General features: G+C 35.8%; 1 protein-coding gene and 1 long non-coding RNA gene across 2 annotated transcripts; both read left to right on the forward strand.

Moving 5' to 3' along the window:
• Window positions 1-1176: 1176 nt before the first annotated feature.
• Window positions 1177-19539, forward strand: tars1 (threonyl-tRNA synthetase 1). Its single transcript, XM_067406061.1, has 19 exons — window positions 1177-1346; window positions 1655-1720; window positions 2077-2267; window positions 4634-4757; window positions 5242-5363; window positions 6054-6171; window positions 6285-6349; window positions 6655-6733; window positions 7058-7204; window positions 11708-11806; window positions 12097-12263; window positions 12444-12606; window positions 14518-14655; window positions 16185-16262; window positions 16344-16444; window positions 16665-16769; window positions 16857-16929; window positions 17394-17508; window positions 19065-19539. The coding sequence occupies exons 1-19, from the start codon at window positions 1290-1292 to the stop codon at window positions 19211-19213; spliced, it is 2157 nt and encodes a 718-aa protein (XP_067262162.1). The 5' UTR covers window positions 1177-1289; the 3' UTR covers window positions 19214-19539.
• Window positions 19540-20030: 491 nt separating this feature from the next.
• Window positions 20031-22036, forward strand: LOC137034773 (uncharacterized). Its single transcript, XR_010896976.1, has 3 exons — window positions 20031-20405; window positions 20851-20915; window positions 21129-22036. It is a non-coding gene; the product is annotated as an uncharacterized lncRNA (long non-coding RNA).
• The last annotated feature ends 890 nt before the right edge of the window (window positions 22037-22926 follow it).

The raw sequence follows: 22926 nt of genomic DNA on the forward strand, positions 1-22926 counted from the left end.
GTGTTGTTGCTCGATTTCGTTGTGTTGTGGCTTTATTCCGTTGTGTTGTGGCTCGATTTCGTTGTGTTGTGAACTTATGTTTGCCTTTTTAATGTCATTGTGTTGTGCACTACTGGGCCACCATAACACATACACAAAAAAGACAGACAATACAATAATCATAATCATACAAAAAAAAAATTCTCATGAAAGATGCTTACCCTTACTTATTTACATTCAATATTCCATAAAAGAATGTTTGCAATCATTTTAAAGAACTTTGGGGACCTTTTACCTTCTTCCAGATGGAAACATTACAAATTCTGAGTAAAGTGGGTGTGTGGAATCGGATATAACCCTTGCTGCTTTTCTATGTTTTGGCATCTTATTCTCTAGCGTCCTATTATTTTTCAACCATTCTCTCTATCCTGTACAACATATTCTTTCTCCTCACTCCCAGGTTTCCATACCAGGCTGTAATTTAAAACACTAAAATATTCTCAACATGGCTTTTATACTAATACAATTTCCGACTAACATCACAACTCTTCGGTTTCTGTATAAGAAACAACCTTTCAATTGCTTTTCTAAAAATAATGACCCTTCTTCAGTTCCACAAACACCTACCTCCCTATTTGATAAAATATACACTTTCCAGTCCACAAGGGCTTTCAGTTTAAGAGCTTTGCCTGGAAACAAGGTTACAGTTAGAAGGATAAGTTGGAGCTAAATAATCTGCCATACCCAGAAGGGTTGCTATAAATACCCGATGTAAATAAATGCCTTTTGTATAACTAGCCTCTAAGGTGCTGTTTGTATATCACTATAAAATTATGTTATTATTAATAGGTTCGCTTCTTATTTCTGACCACTAGGTACCACTAGAGTGCATTGCTGTTTGAGAGGACAGCCCATATTTATTGCTGAAGCGTTTTTGCTGCAGAAAGCTTTGTGTTTTTATTATTACTCTGAGTAAAATTACGCACTATATAATAATTAGAAATCAAATGCCAGAAGTATATACAGTACTACATATAAGTAGCTACCTTACTATTTATATGATGCCTTTCGCGTTGCATCATCTTACCGCGACAGAACTGAAATGTTCTGCCTAATGATTGGTTTATACTCACGTCAATCACAGCGTGTCCACCAATCACGGATAACATCCCAAATTCATATTGCATCAGCATTGGCTTCCCTGCGATATCCGGGAAACGTGTATGCCGGTGTCCTGTATAAGCTCTGTACTAAACTGTAAATCGTTGGATCGTGTTACGTGTTCGTGCTTCTGATATTTTCGTCTAATTATGGCGGATGAGAGCGTGAACGAACAAATGAAGGATCTGAAAATGGACGAGAAGAAGGTATCAGATATACATGCAGTTAGCTGACTAGCTAGTGAAGTCCTCTGTCTGAGACAGTCACAGCATGTTGCTGTCAAAACTCAGAATCCCTTATTTTTCATAGTTTAAGGGGTCTTTGGAGCAAGTTGCTCTTATTATTAGTTTGACTGCTGTGTAATATGGTTTATTTAATAAACTCTGGTTATTTGCAGTCATGTATGGTTTCTGTATCACTTTAAGTGGGTGGAGTGACACGTTTGAACTCTTGTTTGTTGACATGAACAATTAATTGACAGTAACTAACAATGAATGTCACACCCTTGTTTCAGAATAGCAAAGATGGAGGAAAGAAGAAAAACAAGAATGCTGGTGGAGATGCAGGTGGCAAGGCTGAGGTTGGTGCTTCTGTTATGTATCACAACGCTTGCATATTCCCATAACAACACAGGTAGAGTTTAGTATTAAAATTAGTCCAGAGTACACCTGACCACTGCCAGTATCACTCCAGCTGTTCCAGAATTCTCTGTATAATTTAATAAATTTAAAAATGTGACTAGTATTGCAACATCTTGAAAATATTTGTCATGTATGCATTTAACAGAGGTGGAAGTTCTTGGTTTGGTTCATAAACACAATGTTTCTTATGTTAAATGGTTTATTATTTATGATACATGCACTGTGAAGGGCTCTTTAAACAAAGTACAGAGTTTGCATAATGATAATATGAGTTTTGTCTCTCTCTTCTCTATAGTTGAGTCCTCCACCACAGTACATTGAGGAGCGTCTGTCTATATATAACAAGCTAAAGGCAGAACATGATGCCCTGCTGGCTGAGAAAGCAGCAAAAGAGAGCAAGTCCATCAAGATCACGCTGCCTGATGGAAAAGTAATAGATGGGGAGTCCTGGAAGACCACGCCGTACCAGGTTGCCTGTGGCATCAGGTTAGTAACTAAACTAAACAAGGAAAGCGTTTCAGCCCTAATGTTGCCAAGCTGCTTGAAACAGTCACAGTTAGCAATGGCACTTGTAAAAGATTTGTAAACTTGACTTGAATCTCATACGTGTATTTTTAAAAAAAAAAATATTTAACACTCCAACACGGCGGTACACCACTCCAATCGAAAAAATTCATAATCAAATTATTAAGCAACCACTGACAGGAATAACACAAAATAGTTATCATTTTTAAAGCTTAGAAACTCAGCTTTTTAATGCATCCAACCATTCTGATCAACACTTAAAGGGTTAGTTCACCCAAAAATGAAAATTCTGTCATTTATTACTTGCCCTCATGCCGTTCCACACCCGTAAGACCTTTGTTAATCTTCGGAACACAAATTAAGATATTTAAGTCGAAATCCGATGGCTCAGTGAAGCCTCCATAGGGAGCAATGACACTTCCTCTCTTAGGATCCATAAAGGTACTAAAAACATATTTAAATCAGTTCATGTGAGTACAATGGTTCAATATTAATATTATAAAACAACGAGAATATTTTTGGTGTGCTAAAAAAAAAAAAAAAATAACGACTTATTTAGTGATGGCTGATTTCAAAACACTGCTTCAGGAAGCTTCGGAGCACAAATGAATGTTTTGGGCTTTGACTAAACTTGTGCGAGTTTTTGTACGTGAAGCCCCGCAGGAACCTTATGTAAATAATGCAAACCCGATTCCAAAAAAGTTGGGACACTGTACAAATTGTGAATAAAAAAGGAATGCAATATTTTACCAATCTCATAAACTTATATTTTATTCACAATAGAATATAGGTAACATATCAAATGTTGCCAAATATTGGCTCATTTTGGATTTCATGAGAGCTACACATTCCAAAAAAGTTGGGACAGGTAGCAATAAGAGGCCGGAAAAGTTAAATGTACAGCTGGAGGATAGCCTTGTCCCAACTTTTTTGAGATGTGTTGATGCCATGAAATTTAAAATCAACTTATTTTTCCCTTAAAATGATACATTTTCTCAGTTTAAACATTTGATATGTCATTTGTTGTATTCTGAATAAAATATTGAAATTTGAAACTTCCACATCATTGCATTCTGTTTTTATTCACAATTTGTACAGTATCCCAACTTTTTTGGAATCGGGTTTGTATATGGATGTTGCATTTATGTCACATTTCCGCTTGTAACTTCATGAAACAATGCTCCGATTGTAGAAAATGGCACATCATTATTTGTACGATTAGTTTTTCACGATTAAAATGGTCCGATCACAAGATATTCCTCACAGAGTTATGACGCATAAAACCCCACAGGTGCTAACTAAAATCAAATGTAGCTTTCATGTGGCGTGTTCGCTTATAACTTCATGAAACATGCATAGATCATAGAAAATGGCACATCATTACTTAGAGTAGATGCTCCTGTTTGAAATGAGTCCAAAATAAACATAAACCCTTGCACAGATCACGAGATATTCATCAAGGAGGAACGATTTTAAAAATGCCCATTAGGGGGGGTGTCAAGGGTTAAACAAAAAGGCTACCTTGTTTCCAAATGCTGTAACCTTTGATTACTATGCTATCACCACAATTTGATCCAGATGCAGCTAATATGCAGGAGAACTTCACCAAAAAAGAGTGGTCCTCCTACTTTATGTCCTTCCTGAGTTATTGCATGTCAAAGAAGATAGATATGTAAAATTATAATAAATTACTTTTTTTTTTTTTTTTTGCATTTTATCAGCAGTTTCTCAGCATGAGAATGTTCAAACGTAGTTAATTTTTAAAACGTTTTCTATCAAACGATACCTACCTTTTGACTCCTTGCTATAGTTTTGGAGTCTTTGTGTCAACGTAAACACTGCAGTCAACTTATAAACACTGCAGGCTTTGTGGTGCAGTCAAAACATTGCTCTGTTTGTCTGAGCAATTCAATAGAAATATCGACCCAGCAAGTGCAGTGAATTTGGGTTACATTTATGCATTTAGCAGACCCTGTTATTCAGAGCAATTTACAATAGAAGAACATAACATAAGCAATTTGTCACAGAGCCAGCCATATTCATAGTGTACAATGCCAGGTTTTTTGGAAAGCCAGACAGGAAACAATCTTGAGCAGAGGTGAAATGCAAAGAAGATGTGAATTTATTTTAAGGCATGTCATATTATGTTATATACAAGTGTTTTTTAAAGGTAATTTTTATTTATAACTTAGACTTCTGTTTAATCTAATTGAAAGGCACTAAAAATGATTTTTTTTAGTGAATTGCTTGACATCATTGTACTTCCAACTTGTGCAACTAACTTGTAATCACAATGTATAACATTATAATGTGTTTTTATTTAACAGCCAAGGCCTTGCTGATAATACTGTGATCTCGAAAGTGAACAATGGGGTGTGGGATCTGGACCGGCCCTTAGAGGAAGACTGCAGTCTAGTGTTTCTCAAATTTGATGACGAAGAAGCACAAGCAGTAAGTTTGTTTAAAGAGGTCCTGTGATTTTTTTTTTTTTTTTTTTACATTTTCAATTTTATTTATTGTGTAATGTTGCAGTTTTAGCATGAAAAGGTCTGCAAAGCACTTTGCAGACCTTTTTCATGCTAAAACTGCAGCATTGAAATTGCTAAAAGCTATTGACCACTCACAACACACTCGTCCAACATTGTGCTTTTCATATTTTACATTGCTGCCACTATGTAAAATATGTGAAAAATAATGTGATTTTGGACATTCAAGCATGAAAATCTATTCTAGTAAAATCAAGAATTTGCAAAAGGGCATAATAGGTCCTCGTTAATGAACACTTGTCTGCAGTAGCAGTGACCACACCACAAATGAAATGTCAGCATAGTACTGCATGGAGACAATGTTTATTTTCTAAATTATTATATTTAATAGGTGATTAAAAGAGTGCATAATTGCATATTATTTCAGAAAACAAATGTGTTCTCTTTAGGTTTATTGGCACTCCAGTGCCCACATAATGGGAGAGGCCATGGAGAAAGTCTATGGAGGCTGCCTTTGTTACGGACCACCCATTGAGAATGGCTTTTACTATGATATGTTTCTTGAAACTGAGTAAGTCAAACATATTCTTTTTTGCTTTTTCTTTAGATTTTCTTTATTAGAATAATTTGGGTTGTTCATCAACAGAACAGTAGTATTACAGAGGAGACTACAGGTGTCGAGTAACAATGTGCCTCGCATGACTGTGCTCATCCATGCTAATGCAAGTCATTGTTATGTCCATTTACTATCTATTTTTTAAAACTGTCAGTCAGAGCTTGAAAGTCACATTAATTCATCTGTGGTTAGAAATTATGCCAAGCAGCTGTTCAAGAAATAAAACATTTTGTCCACTTTTTTTTAATCCCTTTCAACAATTACTTGACCTTTTGTTTGACCAGGACCAGTGCAGTGGCTTTAGATAAGCAGCAAGGAACATAATAAATGCAGTAATTTACTTGTTGAATGTCAATTTATGCAAATGTTATTCATTTTGATAATATCGCTGTCAAGCTCTGTCTTGTTTGTTAGTGTGGCTCTGTCTGGTCCAGAACGGGTAGTTTACTGAAAAAGCATTGTTTTGTCATAAAAGTTGACTGCTGGTAGAAAAAGTTTTTTAGTTGGTGACATCTGTGAGATGTTTGGTTCTTCTTTGCGTTGTAGTTTTTATTTAAGAAGGGCTTATGTTTTGTAATGAAACCTGTGCACCTTTGTGTACTTTCATTTCCCTGTCCTCTCCCTTCCTCGTCTGCTGGTTCTCAGAGGTGTATCGAGTAATGATTTCCCATGTTTGGAGAACTTGTGTAAGAAGATCATCAAAGAGAAGCAGCCCTTTGAGAGGCTGGAGGTAAAGAAGGAGACTCTGTTGGAGATGTTCAAGGTAGGTGCTTCCTTTCTAAAACAGAGAAATATAAACTCATGCCATGAATAAACCCTTAACACCCTTAACCTTGAAGTTCAGACTGGTGAAATCTGTTTCTCTTGTTCTTCTAGTATAACAAGTTCAAGTGCAGGATTCTGAATGAAAAGGTTACCACCCCAACAACTACAGTTTACAGGTCTGTTTTTTTTGTGCTTATCAACTTTTTTCATGTGTACTTGCACTGCTGTTCAAAAGTGTGTGGTTTGTATGATTTTTTTGTTGTTGTTGTTGAAATAAATTAATACTTCAGCAAGGACACATTAAATTGATCAATAAAGACTTTCACATTGTAACAAAAGAGCTTTCTATTCATCAATAAATGCTGAAGAAAAAACAATATTCATGGTTTCCACAAAAATATTAAGCTTTTGAATGGTAGTCTATATACAGTATATTTATACCTTGGTTTTTTACACGTTTGTTTTGTTGCTGCTTCTGTAGGTGTGGGCCTTTGATCGATCTGTGCAGAGGGCCTCATGTAAGACATACAGGAAAGATCAAGGCCTTAAAGATTCACAAGGTGCACAATTCGTTCCTTATCTAAATGGTTTCAATAACAATCTTCTATGTCCTGTTATCTTAATCTGTACATTAGGTATATTGTATGTATAATCCAGGGGTGACGAACTCCAGTCCTGGAAGAGCCACAGTCCTATAGAGTTTAGTCTAACCCTGATAAAAACTCACTTGACCGTAGCTTCCTAGTATCCCTTCAGACCTTAATTAGCTTGTTCAGGTGTGTTTGATTGGGGTTGAAGCAAAATCTGCAGGACTGTGGCTCTCCAGGACCGACAGTTGCCACCCCTGGTATAATCCCAAATAACGTGTATGATGTACATCGCAGAATTCCTCTACGTACTGGGAGGGCAAAGCTGATATGGAGAGCCTGCAAAGGATCTATGGCATCTCTTTCCCTGATCCCAAGATGCTGAAAGAATGGGAGAAATTCCAGGAAGAAGCCAAGAACAGGGATCATCGCAAACTGGGACGGGTATGAGTAGATGTCTGAAAATGTATATGAAAACAGGATCAAAAAACCCATCGCTCATCTGAAATGTGTAGTGGATTTTTACAATAAACAGACAGAGGTGCTGTTCAGATAAGCCAAAAATATACATGAAATATGCAGCACATCACAAAAACATGTGTATATATATATGATATATATATATATATAAATATATATATAATATATTTATATATATATATATTTATGCCATGGCCAAGCAAAATGCTGCATCAGTGGTATCCCCTCCTATGGATTATGTAAATCATGCTTTATTTAAACACTTGGGTGACAGGGATTAAATATACTAATGGTGCACAGTACTGGCTCATACATACTCTAAATCAAAAAGTCTTTCATACACTACCATTCAAATGTTTAGGGTCGGTAGGATTTTTTGTTTGTTTGTTTTTGAAATAATGCTTTCAAAACCAAGGTTGCATTTATTTGATCAAACACACGGTAAAAACAGTAATATCATAAATTAGATTTTTTTATTTATTTCAGAATTTAAAAATGACTTTTCTGTGTTATTATATTTTGAAATGTTGTTTGTGATGGCACAGTTGAGTTTTCAGAAACAAATTATTATCCTTCAGAAATTCTTCAGAAATATGCTGATTAGCTGCTCAGGAAATATTTCTTATCAATATTGGAAACTGTTTCAGGATTCTTTGATGAATGGAAAGCTCAAAAGAACCACATTTATTGGAATTAGAAATCTTTTGTAATATTATATATATATAAAAAAAAAAAAAAAACATCCCACTCCGTTTTGATCAATTTAATGCATCCTTGCTGAATAATAATAAATAAAAAAATACCCCAAACTTTTTTAACCGTAGTGGGTAGCACTTTATTTTACATACGTGTACTTTCCTGGTACATATATAGTAATTATGTTGTACATACAGGTAAAAGAGTGGTAACACAAGGTACTTAACTGACATGTATGTACACTGCTGTACTTTCCAATGGTACATACATAATTACTTTGTATAGACAAGTGTTGGGTAATAACAGGCACTTACTTATAGTGTCCGTATATGGTAACTAACAGACACATTACTGTACTTACTAATGGTATGTACATGGTAACTATGTTGTACTTTTGGACAAGTGTTGATAATAGCAGGCACTTATGTGTGGTAAGTAGTAAGACACTTTACTGTACTTACTAGTGGTATATACATGGTAACTATGTTGTACTCACGGACAAGTGTGGACACACATAACGGACACTTACTTAACTACTGTAAAACAAATGTGCTTACCAAAATGATACACTGCAGTAACTATACAGCACTTAATACTTATCAAGTAGTCCTTATAAGCAAGGCTGTTGACACATGACAACTGAGTATACCAAGTACAGTTGTAGTGTTAATGATCTGTATGTATTTCATCAAAATACCCCTATTGGACCAATCGGTTAAGTGAATCATTGTCCAGTAAAGATTAGGCAAGTTGAACCGCAAAAGTATACCATCCAGTACTCAAGAAGTATCTTGTACCATGCTTACACATCCTCCCCCCCCCCAAACTAAGTAATGTGTAACTTACGCATTAACTAACTGGTATATTCACTACTATGTTCATAGTAAGTACATGGATATAGGACTGTAAAATAAAGTGCTTCCTTGTACATAAACATTACATAGGAATTATCAGCTCTTTAACCTTTGTAATAATAAGCTTAAGCATATTAACTTGTAAGGACTGTAAAATAAGATGCACTGTTGTGGAGAGCAATTTAGCATTACCAGTTCATAAAACACTACATAAAGTACATGCGTAGTGCAGCAAAACAATTACTTTATTTCTTGAGAATTTTGATTTTTAAACGGCATCAGTGAGAAAACACTATTTGGAAAGCCTCTGTTTTGTACTGTTGTTAACATACACACACTGTGTCCGTTATGTGTGTCCACACTTGTCCGTGAGTACAACATAGTTACCATGTATATACAGTTGTGGCCAGAATTATTAGACCCCTTCATAAATATGATCAAAGATGACTCTAAAAATAAGTCTGCATTGTTTATCCTTTTGATCTTTAATTCATAAAATTAGCAAAAATCTAACCTTTCATTGAAGGAAAAGAATTGAAAGTGGGGGGAAATAACATTATAAAAATAAATGTTTTTCTCCACAACACATTGCCCACAATTATTCACACCCCTAGAATTTTTTATGAGTAAAATATCTCTGAAGTATATTCCCATTCATATTTAAAAAATTTTAGCTCACCAGGGTGATCATGAACATGAAATTGGCCAGCCATGACTTCCTGTTCCACAGGAGTATAAACATGAGGAAACACAAAGGCCAAATTCCCTTAATCATTCATCACAATGAGAAAAAACAAAGAATATAGTTCTGATGTGCAGCAAATGATTGTTGGGCTTCACAAAATAGAAAGTGGCTGTAAGAAAATAGCTGAAGCATTGAAAATCCCCATTTCCACCATCAGGGCAGTAATTAAGAAGTTCCAATCAACTAAAGATGTAACAAATCTGACTGAAAGAGGACGTGTGTCTAAATCGTCCTAATGCACAGTAAGGAGGAGAGTTTGAGTGGCCAAAGACTCTCCAAGGATCACAGCTGGAGAATTGCAGAGATTAGTTGAGTCTTGAATCTCAGAAAGCCTATAAAAAATTTATCCAAAGCACCTACATCCCCACAAGTTGTTCGGGAGGGTTTCGAGAAAAATCCTCTGCTCTCATCCAGAAACAATCTCCAGCATATTCAGTTGTCAGACAAGACTGGAACTTCAAACGGGACCAGCTTCTATGGTCAGATGAAACTAAAACAAGAGCTTTTTGGCAGCAAACCCACCAGATGGTTTTGGTGCACACATGGATAAAAAGTGCCCCATGCCCACGGTCAAATATACTGCTGGATCTTTAATGTTGTGGGCCTATTTTTGTGCTGGAGGTCCTGGACAACTTGTTCAGATATATCGTATCATGGATTCTATCAAATACCAACAGACAAAAAATCAAAACCTGACCACTTCTGCTAGAAATCTAATAATGGCCTGTGGTTGGATCATCCGTCGGGACAATGATCCAAAACAAACATCAAAACCAGCACAAAAATGGGTCAATGAGCACAAAATGAAGCTTCTGCCATGGTCTTCCCAGTTCCCTGACCTGAACCCTAAAGAAATGAGTGGAGTGAACTGAAGAGAAGAAGCACCAACATGGAGCTGGGAATCTGAAGGATCTGGAGAGATTCTGTATGGAGAAATTGTCTCTGATCTCTTCTCAGGTGTTCTCCAAACTCATCAGGCGTCATAGAAGAAGACTCAGAGCTGTTATCTTGGCAAAAGGAGGTTGCAAAAAGAATTGAATAAAAGGGTGCTAATAATTGTGGGCAACGTGTTTTGGAGAAAAACATTTATTTCATAATGTTATCCCCCCCACTTTCAATTCTTTTCCTTCAATGAAAGGTTAGATTTTTGCTAATTTTATAAATTAAAGATCAAAAGGATAAACAATGCAGATTTATTTTTAGAGTCATCTTTGATCATATTTATGAAGGGGTCTAATAATTCTGGCCACAACTGTACCACTAGTAAGTACAGTAAAGTGTCTCACTACTTACCACACATAAGTGCCTGTTAATATCCACACTTGTCTGCAAGTACAAAATATTTACTATGTACATACTATTAATAAGTAGAGTAATGTGTCTGTTAGTTACCATATACGGACATAAAATGGTATTACCTAACACTTGTCTATACAAAGTAATTACCATGTATGTACCATTGGAAAGTACAGCAGTGTTTCTTATTAGTTCCCATGTACATACATGTCAGGTAAGTACCTTGTGTTACCACTCTTTCACCTGTATGTACAACATAATTGTGTGTGTGTATATATATATATATATAGTACACATACTGTAAAATAAAGTGCTACCCAGTAGGGTACCTAAATCATAAATCCAGCAGTAACATGAATGCCCGTTCTTACTGCAAGTGAATAATTATAAAGAAATCAGCAGTGGACAAATGAATATAAAGCAGCCCTTTTCCACCAAACATTTGGGGGACAAAACTGCTCACAATGGAGGACATGTGGACGCCTTGGTGTTCTAATGACTTGAGCAGAAAGTTGCCCCCCAACCCCCCATTTGATGCACTGTGTAGGGTGTCTCACTGGGGTGACTGAAGACAGGTCTGATAGGTGGGCTGTGTGGGGAGCAGGGACTGTGCCTATAAAGAAGGCAGATGTCTGTCTCCTTAATGTGCCATCTGTTCATGGGCATGCTGATGGGTGCACAGGGAACACTTTGTCACAACAAAAGCTAGAGCGTAATCAGCCATTTGTCCTATTTTTTGTCTCTCTTGCTCGTTTGAACTTCTCTTGTTCTTTTTCTTTGTATCCTCCTGTAACTTGTATTAGATTTCTGATCTGTGTCATAATTGTTTCTCTAACCTTTAATGTTTTACACACTCTCTTGCTATGGTCTTTCCAGGAGCAAGACTTGTTTTTCTTCCACGACCTGAGCCCAGGTAGCTGTTTCTTTCTCCCTAAAGGAGCCTACATCTATAATACGCTGATCGAGTTTATTAGGGTGAGTTTCCCCCATTTCGAATTCATAGTTTATTCTGTTACTACAGAGCTGATATCGTCCATTTAAAAAAATTACAATAGCCAACAAAACAAGGGTGTGATGTGGAGCCGGGTTTGCAGAGGTCTATTAGGATATGCTAAATTGCATTTTATGGATGTCATGGTTCAGTAGACCATGTAATGGATAGGTCGGTCCACTTCAAGGACCCCGGTAATGATTGTGGGCCAACCACTTGAATATTTATTTTCATGGACTGTTTTTGTTGTACTGTGGTATATTTTACTTTGTAGAGTGAATACAGAAAGAGGGGATTCCAGGAAGTGGTCACGCCAAACATCTACAACAGCAAACTGTGGCAAACCTCAGGACACTGGCAGCACTACAGCGAAAACATGTTCTCTTTTGAGGTGGAGAAGGAGATCTTTGCTCTCAAGCCCATGAACTGCCCTGGTCACTGGTACACAATCTTTCTATATGCACTTATGTTAAGCAACAGAAGTTTTAAAGTGTTTGTTAATAATAACAACAGGCATTGACAATATGGCAGGAGAGTATCCCTGAATGCAAAAAAAAACCTGGTGAGCAAAATCTTTTTTGGGAATTTTTTTTTAATGTATACTTTTTCCTTGTTTTCCAGTCTGATGTTTGACCACCGGCCACGCTCATGGAGGGAGCTGCCCCTGCGTCTGGCAGACTTTGGGGTCTTGCACCGTAACGAACTGTCTGGAGCTCTGACTGGCCTGACAAGAGTCAGACGCTTCCAACAAGACGACGCTCACATCTTCTGCTCAATGGACCAGGCATGTTACATGAGAAATATCACACCAGTAGGAGTGCGATATGGCTCTATATCAGTATGGCTGGAGTTAATCACAGCTGTGCTGATATAGAGTCCTATCACATGACTACGAGTATGATTATTGCTTTTATATAACAGTTCGACAGCACAAGAGTGTAAATATATAAGAAACAACAACAGAGTGTCTTTAAAAACCCTGTTTTGTGCAGAGCTACTTCCTTCCACCATGGATTCAAATCTCAAGTTGACAGTTTAACAGTTGAGCCCGAGCCTCCTTTACCAATTCTAAAACGTCACTTTAGAACTACTAAAGAAGGAACGCTGAGTTGCTTCATTGAAGCTTATTGTATTATATAGAGTATAATGAGAGAGAGAGAGATCAACTTAAGCCAGTTTATTACCTGCATCTGATAGGTCTTTAGCAGGAGGGCCACTGTCCTGCAGAGTTTATCTCCAACTTGCCTTAACACACCTGCTTGGAGTTTTCTTGCCTATAGTAAGACCTTGATTAGCTGGTTCAGGTGTGTTTAATTAGGGTTGGAACTAAACTCTGCTGGACAGTGGCCCTCCAGGAGCAGGATTGGAGACCCCTGGTCTATAGCATTTATTCTTCAGGTCAGTCTTATATTCATCATATAAAATGTCCACTGAGGAATTGTTTACTTTGTCTTGATATCCTTTTAACAGATTTCCCACGACAGCGCTAGTCAGTGCATTTGTCCGTTGAATCTTATAAGGTGTTGTTTTAAAGAAAAGATAACATTCTTGTTTACAACATTGTTTCCATTCCTTTTCAGTATACAAGTATTTGTTACTGACACACTCATAAAGACAGTCTTTGCCGCCATCTACAGTCATAATAATGTCAGTCACAATCACTAACAGACCTTTTCTCAATACAAATTGTGGCAAATGTTTTATATAAAATAAAATACTATTTATTGAACAATGTTTAAATTGACAATAATAGCCATTATAAAAAGTATAAGAAGTTTGTACAAAAGGAGATAAAAACGAGCAAACAATTCAATCAAAAGTACAAATGCAGTGCTCTAGTTAGTACAGGATTTGAGTGAAATAATAATCTAATCTAAAGTTATGAGACTTAAGCTTGCCCTTAGCCAAATCGATTTGCTCTGGAACAAGTAATAGATTAATTAGACCAAAGATTGCCAGTTTGATATACCCAAAACAAATGATATCTTATGTTTTAGCCACTATCTACATAAGAGTCAATGGCAAATTCCCAAGATGAAGCTGTTCTCGGCGGGTACATGAGCGATGAATGGCTGCTGATGGCCTGGAGCTAAACGAATGTTCAAATAGGCACCATGTGTTATATATAAATTGCATATTTGAGGTCTACATTCTACAACTCGTTCTATGTTCCGTGACACAATAACAGTAGTATCTGTAAAAACTAGAGTGGGTTTGCTCCTTCACCATTGACACTTGCTGTGAGAAATTCTGCCAGCATAGATTTGGCAGAAACAAGCAGACTGACACACATTGTGAAATGTTTTCTGTGTGATATTGGTAGAATATTGCATGGCTGGAAAAGGCTCTCAGCCAATCAGACTTGAGAACCAGAACTAACTAATTTTGAATACACAATACTTTTTTGTGACCTCATATTTTCATGGTTCCCTAACCTGAAGAAGTCATTGAAATTGCTAAAATCCTAAATACATAATATCTATTGCGAATATAAATATATTTGATTTTGCTCTTCATGAGTGATCTCTGTAGAATTATTTTAAGAATCCTTATTTAGTAATCGCATTCAAATCAAATCAACAAAAGCCATGGGAAAATTATTGGTTCATGAGCACATTAATACATTGTTTGTTTGAATTCCAAACAAGAGGTAATTTTTCTCCTTATCTTACCTCCTTACTTTTACTCCTATCAGATTGAGTCAGAGATAAAGGGTTGTCTCGACTTCCTGCGTACGGTGTATGATGTGTTTGGTTTCACCTTCAAATTGAACCTCTCCACCAGGCCAGAGAAATTCCTAGGAGAACCTGAAGTGTGGGACCAGGCTGAGAAGGTAGAATTTGAAACTTACCATGAACTCTGTGTCCTAAAACAATGTCCATGCAAACTATTGTTTAAAAGTTTAGGGTTGGTAAGATTTCCAAAATGTTTTTGAAAGAATATACACCAACGCTGCATTTATTTGATCAGAAATCAGTACAAAATTATAATATTGTGAAATATTATTACAATTTTAAACAACTGTTTTCTATTTTAATATTTTATTTATTTTTCCTGTGATGGCAAAGCTGAATTTTAGCAGCTATTACTCCAATTTTTATTGTCACATGATCCTTCAGAAATCATTCTAATATTGATGCTCAAGAAACATTTATTATTATCAATTTTGAAAATCATTGTGCTGCTTAATATTTTTGTGGAAATAGTGATTTTTTTTTTTTTTTTATGATTCCTTGATATATAGAAACAGAATTTATTTGAAATATAAATCTTTTGTAACATTATGAATTTAATTCAATTCACATTTATTTGTATAGCGCTTTTCACAATACATATCGTTTCAAAGCAGCTTTACAGAGAATGCATGTCAACATTACAATGTAAAGAATCTGGTATTAGAGGTGACTGTCCAATGTATGTGGTTTCAGAAATGCACATATAATCATTCAGTTAGCTAACAATGTAAAATTTAGGCAATTTAATTTACAATCACTGTTAGCAGACTAATTGTAGGTAGAAGCAATGAGCTCCTGGAAATAATGATTACATATTAACAATAATTAGGATATATAATGAAAACGCTCTCCCTCTTTTAGTGGTCTTGGATATCCTAGGTACAACCAGAAGCCCAGAATTTTTTTTTGATCTTAAAGAGCGTGAAGGATTGTAGGAAGATAGAAGATTGGTTCACAAGTACCCAGGAGCTAAACCATTTAGAGCCTTATAGGTCAGTAGCAATACTTTATAATCGATACGGAACTTAATAGGTAACCAGTGTAGAGATGATAAAGTTGGTGTAATATGATCATATTTTCTTGGGCTGGTAAAAACTCTAGCAGCTGCATTTTGGACTAATTGTAGCTTGTTCATAAAGGAAGCAGGACAACCAGCTAATAATGCATTTCAGTAATCTAGACATCATAAATGCATGAACATGAACTAACCGATAACATGCTCCATAGTTTAGCGATGTTTCTGAGGTGGAAGAAGGCTCAAGTTGCCGTCTAATAACACCCAGATCTTTAACTGTTGAGGATGGAGTAACAGTACATCCTTCTAAATGCAAATTATAGTCTGAGAGATTCTGAGATTTACTGTCACATTTGATGAATTTAATGCATCTTTACTGAAAAGTATTAATTTCTTTTTAAAAAATCCTACCAACCCCATACTTTTGAACCATAGTGTATATAATATAAGGTGTAATTTTATCATTATCATAACATTTCATCAATTTGTAAGAATGTATCATTTTTAATACAGTTACACGTTTAATACAGTTAATCTCTTATGATATGCATGATAAACCACGCACGTCTCATCTAGTTTGACTTTATATTAAGCCCTCGTTAATTGTTTTAGCAACTGGAGAACAGCCTGAATGATTTTGGAGAGAAATGGGTTCTGAATCCTGGTGACGGAGCTTTCTACGGACCAAAGGTACATACAGATAAATCAAGCAAAATTTATGACACTTATAAAAAGACTTTACACTCAATTCAAGTATTTTCTGTCATTCAGATTGATATTCAGATAAAGGATGCCATTGGCAGGTATCACCAATGTGCCACCATTCAGCTGGACTTCCAGTTGCCTATTCGTTTCAATCTCACTTTTGTAAGGTATGTTTAATCAAGAAAATGTTACATCTTTGCTTGTATATAATGTTAAGGAAATTTGAAAACCTGAGTAGAGCCAGAGACCTTTTTTTTTTTTTTGTTCGCTGTACAACAGTGACATTTTGTGGTTACATTTGATTACTGCACTCCTCCTGCATTTCACTTCATGATTGTCAGCTGTCTAATTTGCTGAACAAGTAAACCACATCTTTTCTGTCTTCAGCCATGATGGTGATGACAAGAAGAGACCTGTGATCATCCACAGAGCAATCCTGGGTTCAGTGGAACGCATGATCGCTATCCTGACTGAAAACTATGGTGGAAAATGGTATAGTTAAGGAAGAGACTCTACCAAGATTAAGTTTAATCTCACACCATATGTGCTAATAAATTCTCCGGCTTTGGTGTCTCACAGGCCACTGTGGCTGTCCCCACGTCAGGTGATGGTGGTGCCCGTAGGACCCACTTGTGATGAGTATGCCCAGAGAGTAAGTTCTGCTTGCATTTTATGATATATCAGTATCTGTTACTTCTGATATTTTGGTGCTCAAGAAATATTTCATCTTATTATCAATGCCAAAAACAGTTGTACTGCTTAATATTTTTGTGGAAACCATTTTTATAGGATTCTTTGATGAATAGAAGGTTCAAAAGAACAGCATTTATTTGAAATAGAAATCTTTTGTAATATTATAAATGTCTTTACTGTCACATTTGATCAATTTAAATTCAACTGCTGAATAAAATAATTAATTTCTTTAAAAAAAAAAAAAAAACAATTGTATTGACCCCATAGTTTTTAATTAAATCCCCATACTGTTTTAATCTCTGCGATAAATCACGCATATCTTTTCTGCTCACAATTTACCATACACTATTATCTGTTAGCTCTGATTCCAGCATAAACTACCAGGTCATAATTAGAATTTAAAAAAGCTCTTGTCAACCTCAGGTACAACATGAGTTCCACAAGGGAGGGTTGATGACGGATGTGGACCTGGATCCAGGCTGCACACTGAACAAGAAGATCAGAAATGCCCAGTTAGCTCAGTACAATTTCATTTTAGGTGAGTGATCCAACATTAACATTAGAAAAATGGTTTTATTTTGATAGACACTGTAAAAATCATGGCTTGTTCCTGTTTGCTAATGTAAATTGTGTTTTTGCCCATATTTCTCTTTTATAGTTGGTGCCAAAATAAAGGCCACTATGTATATAATTGCTCTTGTGTTTCGTAAAAACCAAAAACAACACAAGCAAACCATGACTGAGTCTCACTAACTTAAAGGATTAGTTCACTTTCAAATTAAAATTTGCTGATAATTTACTCACCCCCATGTCAGTCAAGATGTCCATGTCCCTCTTTCTTCAGTCGAAAAGAAATTAAGATTTTTGATGAAAATATTCCAGGATTATTCTCCATATAGTGGACTTCAACGGACCCCATATGGTTCAAAATTACAGTTTCAGTGCAGCTTCAAAGTGTTCTACACGATCCCAGATGAGAAATAAGGGTCTTATCTAGAGAAACCATCACTCATTTTCTAAAAAAAATATAAATAAATAAATAAAAATTATGTACGTTTTAACCATAAATGCTCATCTTGAACTAGCTCTCTTCTTGGTCAAAGTTTGAATTAATTGTTATATACTTGCACTAGCATATTGTATATGACAATTTAGTTCAAACTTTGACCTGTGGAGGGCAGTAATACACTTAGAAGTGTCTACACTGCTGGAATTCAAATAGAGAAGAAGAAGAGAGCTAGTTCAAGATGAGCATTTATGGTTAAAATGTATAAAACTTTTTTTTTTTTTTTAAATGAGCAATGTTTTCTCTAGATAAGACCCTTATTTCCCAACTAGGATTGGGTGGAATGCTTTGAAGCTGCACTGAAACTGTAATTTTGACCTTTTGGTGCCCAGTGAAGTCCACTATATGGAGAATAATCCTGGAATGTTTTCATCAAAAACCTTAATTTCTTTTCGACTGAAGAAAGAAAGACATGAACATCTTGGATGACATGAAGGTGAGTAAATTATCAGGAAATTTTTATTTGAAAGTGAACTAATCCTTTAAGGTGCACCTATTATGCTTTTTTGGCTAGTTCCTTTTGTGTAGCGTATCAAATAGCTGTTTGTGAATGTATAAAGTCTGCAAAGTTTCAAAGTGCACAACAAATGGAGTTACTGACTCCCAAAAGAGGGGCTGCGCCATTGTTACCGTTCGTATTACTGTGTAGTCAAATGCTGAGGAGCCCTCTGGAGATTAAATTCACATATGGTAATGACAGTTTAATTTCCGACACATCCTGTAAGCGGTACAAAAATCAAAACAGACTGGGCCATCTCACCAATCAGAGCAGTGTTGGAAAGGAGAGGTTTAGAGAGACCAAATCCTTGATCAAACCATTTCAGACATGGTGTGATGCAGCACTTTATATTATAAGAAATTTAAAGTGTTTTTTGACCTGAAAATTCAAATTGAATTAAAGGGGCACTTTAAATTAAAATTGCATTTGTTTCTCTGATATTTTAATTAACAAATGTCAGCTGCAGGTGTGTTTACAGAATAAATAAAGTTGTCATGAATTCTAACTTTTACCGTTTATGCAATGACAGTGGTGGGTGAGAAGGAGAAGAGCAGTGACACTGTGAATGTTAGGACTCGTGACAACAAGGTGCACGGAGAGAGGAGTCTGATGGACTGCATGGAGCGCCTCAAGGAGCTGAAGGCCTCAAGAACCCGAAACGCAGAGGAGGAATTCTGAAATCCCTACACCTAATGCCAAATGCTCAGATGCCACTGGGCAACAGTGTGCTGCTCTTCTGCATAGATGATCAATAACCTCTCGACTGATCTGTGCTTCAGGGGCTCTGTTTTAAATCGGTGACTATTTTAAAACAAATTGTCTGAAAGTCTGTAGACCTGATCTGTCAACTTTTTCAGAACAACTGTAAAGTGTCCTGTTAATGTTCATTTATCAAATAGCCATTATCCTTTGTCACAGGAAAGGGACTTTTCTATCAATCTATGTAAATTGGTAAATGACAATAAAATCTGAAAGAGGTCTGATATGTTGTAGATGAAATAAAACGGTGTATCTTTCCACTTTTGTCTCACTTTTGCTATAATGACTGTATCATCATTTATAACTGATGCAAAGAAAATTGCATTTAAAATACAATAATATTATTCAACCCCCCAAAACGTAATTTTAGTACTTCCAATATCACATCCCCTTCAGTATAACATCAAAATCTATGTGCTTGACATTTTTGGCAACAAGGAAGTGAAACAGACATTAGCACATCACACCCTCATAATATAAATGACCGGCACCCTAAAAAAGGTCAAAGATCAGATTTAGAAAAATAATTTTGGAGAAAGGTTTTAGTTTTAAATATATGTAAAATATAAAGTCTTTTATTCTAGCTGTAATTTCATAATTAGTCTCATAGAAGGTTAAATACACGTGGAAGGCGTTGTTAAATATTCCCTATTCATCATAATAAATTTGCACACTGGTAGATAACAGATACAACAGCAAACGCAATGTTACTTTCACTTTCACTTGCGGGATTTAGGGGAAATCGCGTGAGTGCAGATTGTTCACGTAACCGGATAAACACGAGTAGTAAACGAGTAGCAGGCTTAATTTTTAAACACTTTTTTTTTTTTTCATGTTATAGTTTATTTTAACCGCTATAGTGAAAGTATCGATTTTTTTTTCTCACGTCCTTCCGCAGCCGGCTGAGACAGCTGATTTGTCTGCAGGATGTTTACGAACAAATAGACTAACTTTACACGTATATCATTTTTCTCACGTTCACTCAAAAACAGTTCTGTTGGTTAACAGAAATGCTATTTAACTTTCGTTTAAACGGAGCACGGGGCTGCTTTTAACGAAAAAAAGGATTTATTTATTTATTTTTTTTGCGTTATAGGATTTTCCTTAAAAGGTAAGTCAAAATAACTTTGTATATATATGTAGAAAGACACCTTATGACAGGACATTAATACTTATTATTAGAGTCAGATGACAAGTCGACACTGTAGTAAAATGTAGTAGGCTAGCCTACTTATCTAAATCTGAGCTAGCCTAGGAACCAGCCAGGCACTATATTTAAAATGCAGATCTTATCATTTAAAAGTGAGAATGGTTAAATGACACAATCAATCAGTTTTTAATTTGAAAAGTTTATTTCTCCTTGCAAACCATTTTATTGCAAAGAAAAACAAGCAAATAGGCTAGCCTATAGCTACTGTTTAATTTCACTTTCGTTTTTATTTTCACATATAGGCCTGCATTAAAACCTGGTTTGCTTGATCGACGTCAAAGCAAATCATTTTTACCTTTAAAACTTAATTAGCTTGCAATCATTAATTGAGAGACATTATTTACAGGTTTCAGTTCTGCAATGGAGTTTACAGATGAGGAGAAAACGTGGCTGCAAAGAGTGTCTGCTGAAGTAAGGATTTTTTTTTTTTCTTCCTCATAATGTCTTGTTGTAAATATTATTTTGACAGGGGAAAATACCATGTCAAAGTAGACCTGCTTAATAACATTCAAATAAATAAATAAAATGTGCAGCTTGTGCCATGTGGTGGCAGTGTGCTAAAAGTTAAAGGTTTGAATGAACAGTTTGAACAATGAACACCATGTCCTATATCTCATTATTTAGATACCTGAAGGAAATGAACTCACTCCTAAGGAGAAGCAATTCTGGGAGAAAGCGAAGCCAGAGACTGAATTTCAGGCCCAGTTATTCCAGGCTATGGCCTATATACGATTTGGACTGAATGATCCAAGAAGCTCAACCATAGCAATGAAAAACCCTGTCCATCAGCGAAGCAGCATCTCATCACAATGTGGATAATCACCAGATACAAAGAGGATGACCCCTTTACCTTTTCTTTTTGGTTATATAACTGAATATTCAGAATAAAATGACCAGAAATAAAATCACATGCACATAATGGTGAAATCAAGTAACTTTGGCACTTTAATTAATAACAAGAATACAGGTTTTTTTCAGCAGGATATGCTTACGTCATTAATGATTGGTGGGCATCAGGTTTAGTTTATGTACCACCAGAGAATGTGATGACATTATGTTTTATTGACCTCGTTGTGAAAGCTCATTTAAGCATGACAGGATGCTTCGCTATGCTATGCAAAGTTAAGCATTTATTAAATCAAAAATACAGTAATAATAATGTTGTGAAAAAAATATTACAATTTAAAATAAATAATAAACTGTCACTGGTGCTTTTTTCATGTACACGCTAAAGCTTTTGAAATGCCGCTTTTTGCCAAGTGAAGTTCAGAAACTCAGCTTTGCTTTTGTCATGCAGGGATGATAACATCTCTACCTCATTCTAAATACATCAACAAACAATACTTTACAGTAGCCTATGTTTTATACTCATTTCTTTTACACACATGTAGCCTATATTAAATTAGATAAAAAATATTTGGAAAACGTCTAATTTTCAGATGTTTGCAATAGTTTGTTCATATGATTTCTACCTATGGATCAACACAAAGCTAATGAAATGTCAAAATATCGGTGCATTTAATCCACTTTCACCTCACCTTTTAAAAAGATGTTCAAGTATTTTTTTTAATAAATAAAAAAATGAAAACTAATCAATGGAGTGTATATTTTATTCAGTAATCTGTTATATCTTCACAATTTCAATGCTCAGCTGTTGCTTTTACTCTGACATCCACACGATGGCGTTTCTCTACAACAAGACTACAAACGTCACAATGCAAGAAAAAACAGCCGAAATCAGAGAGAGACAGAGAAAGACTAATCTTCTCTTCATTTGACCCCTGGCCCCAAGTGGTATATACCAGAGAGCTGGTGAGCGCTCCATGAATCTTCCATCATCTCCCTGCCTGGGCTAGATTCTCACCATATGTTCAATTGGGCACCTGGCCATCCGGGCAGAATGCTCCATTGAGTTAAACAAACCGAGCTTCTTCTGCACACAAATCTCATTATGGGTGGACGACGAGGGCTGCATGGGTTCGTTGTTTTGGATCAAGGCACATGAACAGATACATGGCTCATCAGCACACATTTAGAGAAGCGTCGATACTAAACAATGCACGGGGTAATGTGTAATGCATCTCAAAGTACTTGCGTGAACTAGCAACGAGCAATATTTGGTAACACTTTATTTTAGGGTCTTTTAACTAGCGTGCATATTACTAGAATATTGGCTGTTTATTATTAAGCACATATTAATTCCTTATTCTACATTCTTAATCCTACCCAATACCTAAACTTAACAACTACCTTACTAACTATTAATAAGCATTAAATTAGGAGTTTATTGAGGGAGAAGTCGTAGTTAGTGAATATGTGATCCCTATAAAGTTTTACCCAATACTATTACAGCATTTCCTTGGTAATGTTATTATATGTTATCATTATATGTTATTATTTAATGTTATTATAATTATAAATT

The sequence above is a fragment of the Chanodichthys erythropterus genome, chromosome 13, assembly GCF_024489055.1.
Source record: "Chanodichthys erythropterus isolate Z2021 chromosome 13, ASM2448905v1, whole genome shotgun sequence".
Lineage (NCBI taxonomy): Eukaryota > Metazoa > Chordata > Actinopteri > Cypriniformes > Xenocyprididae > Chanodichthys > Chanodichthys erythropterus.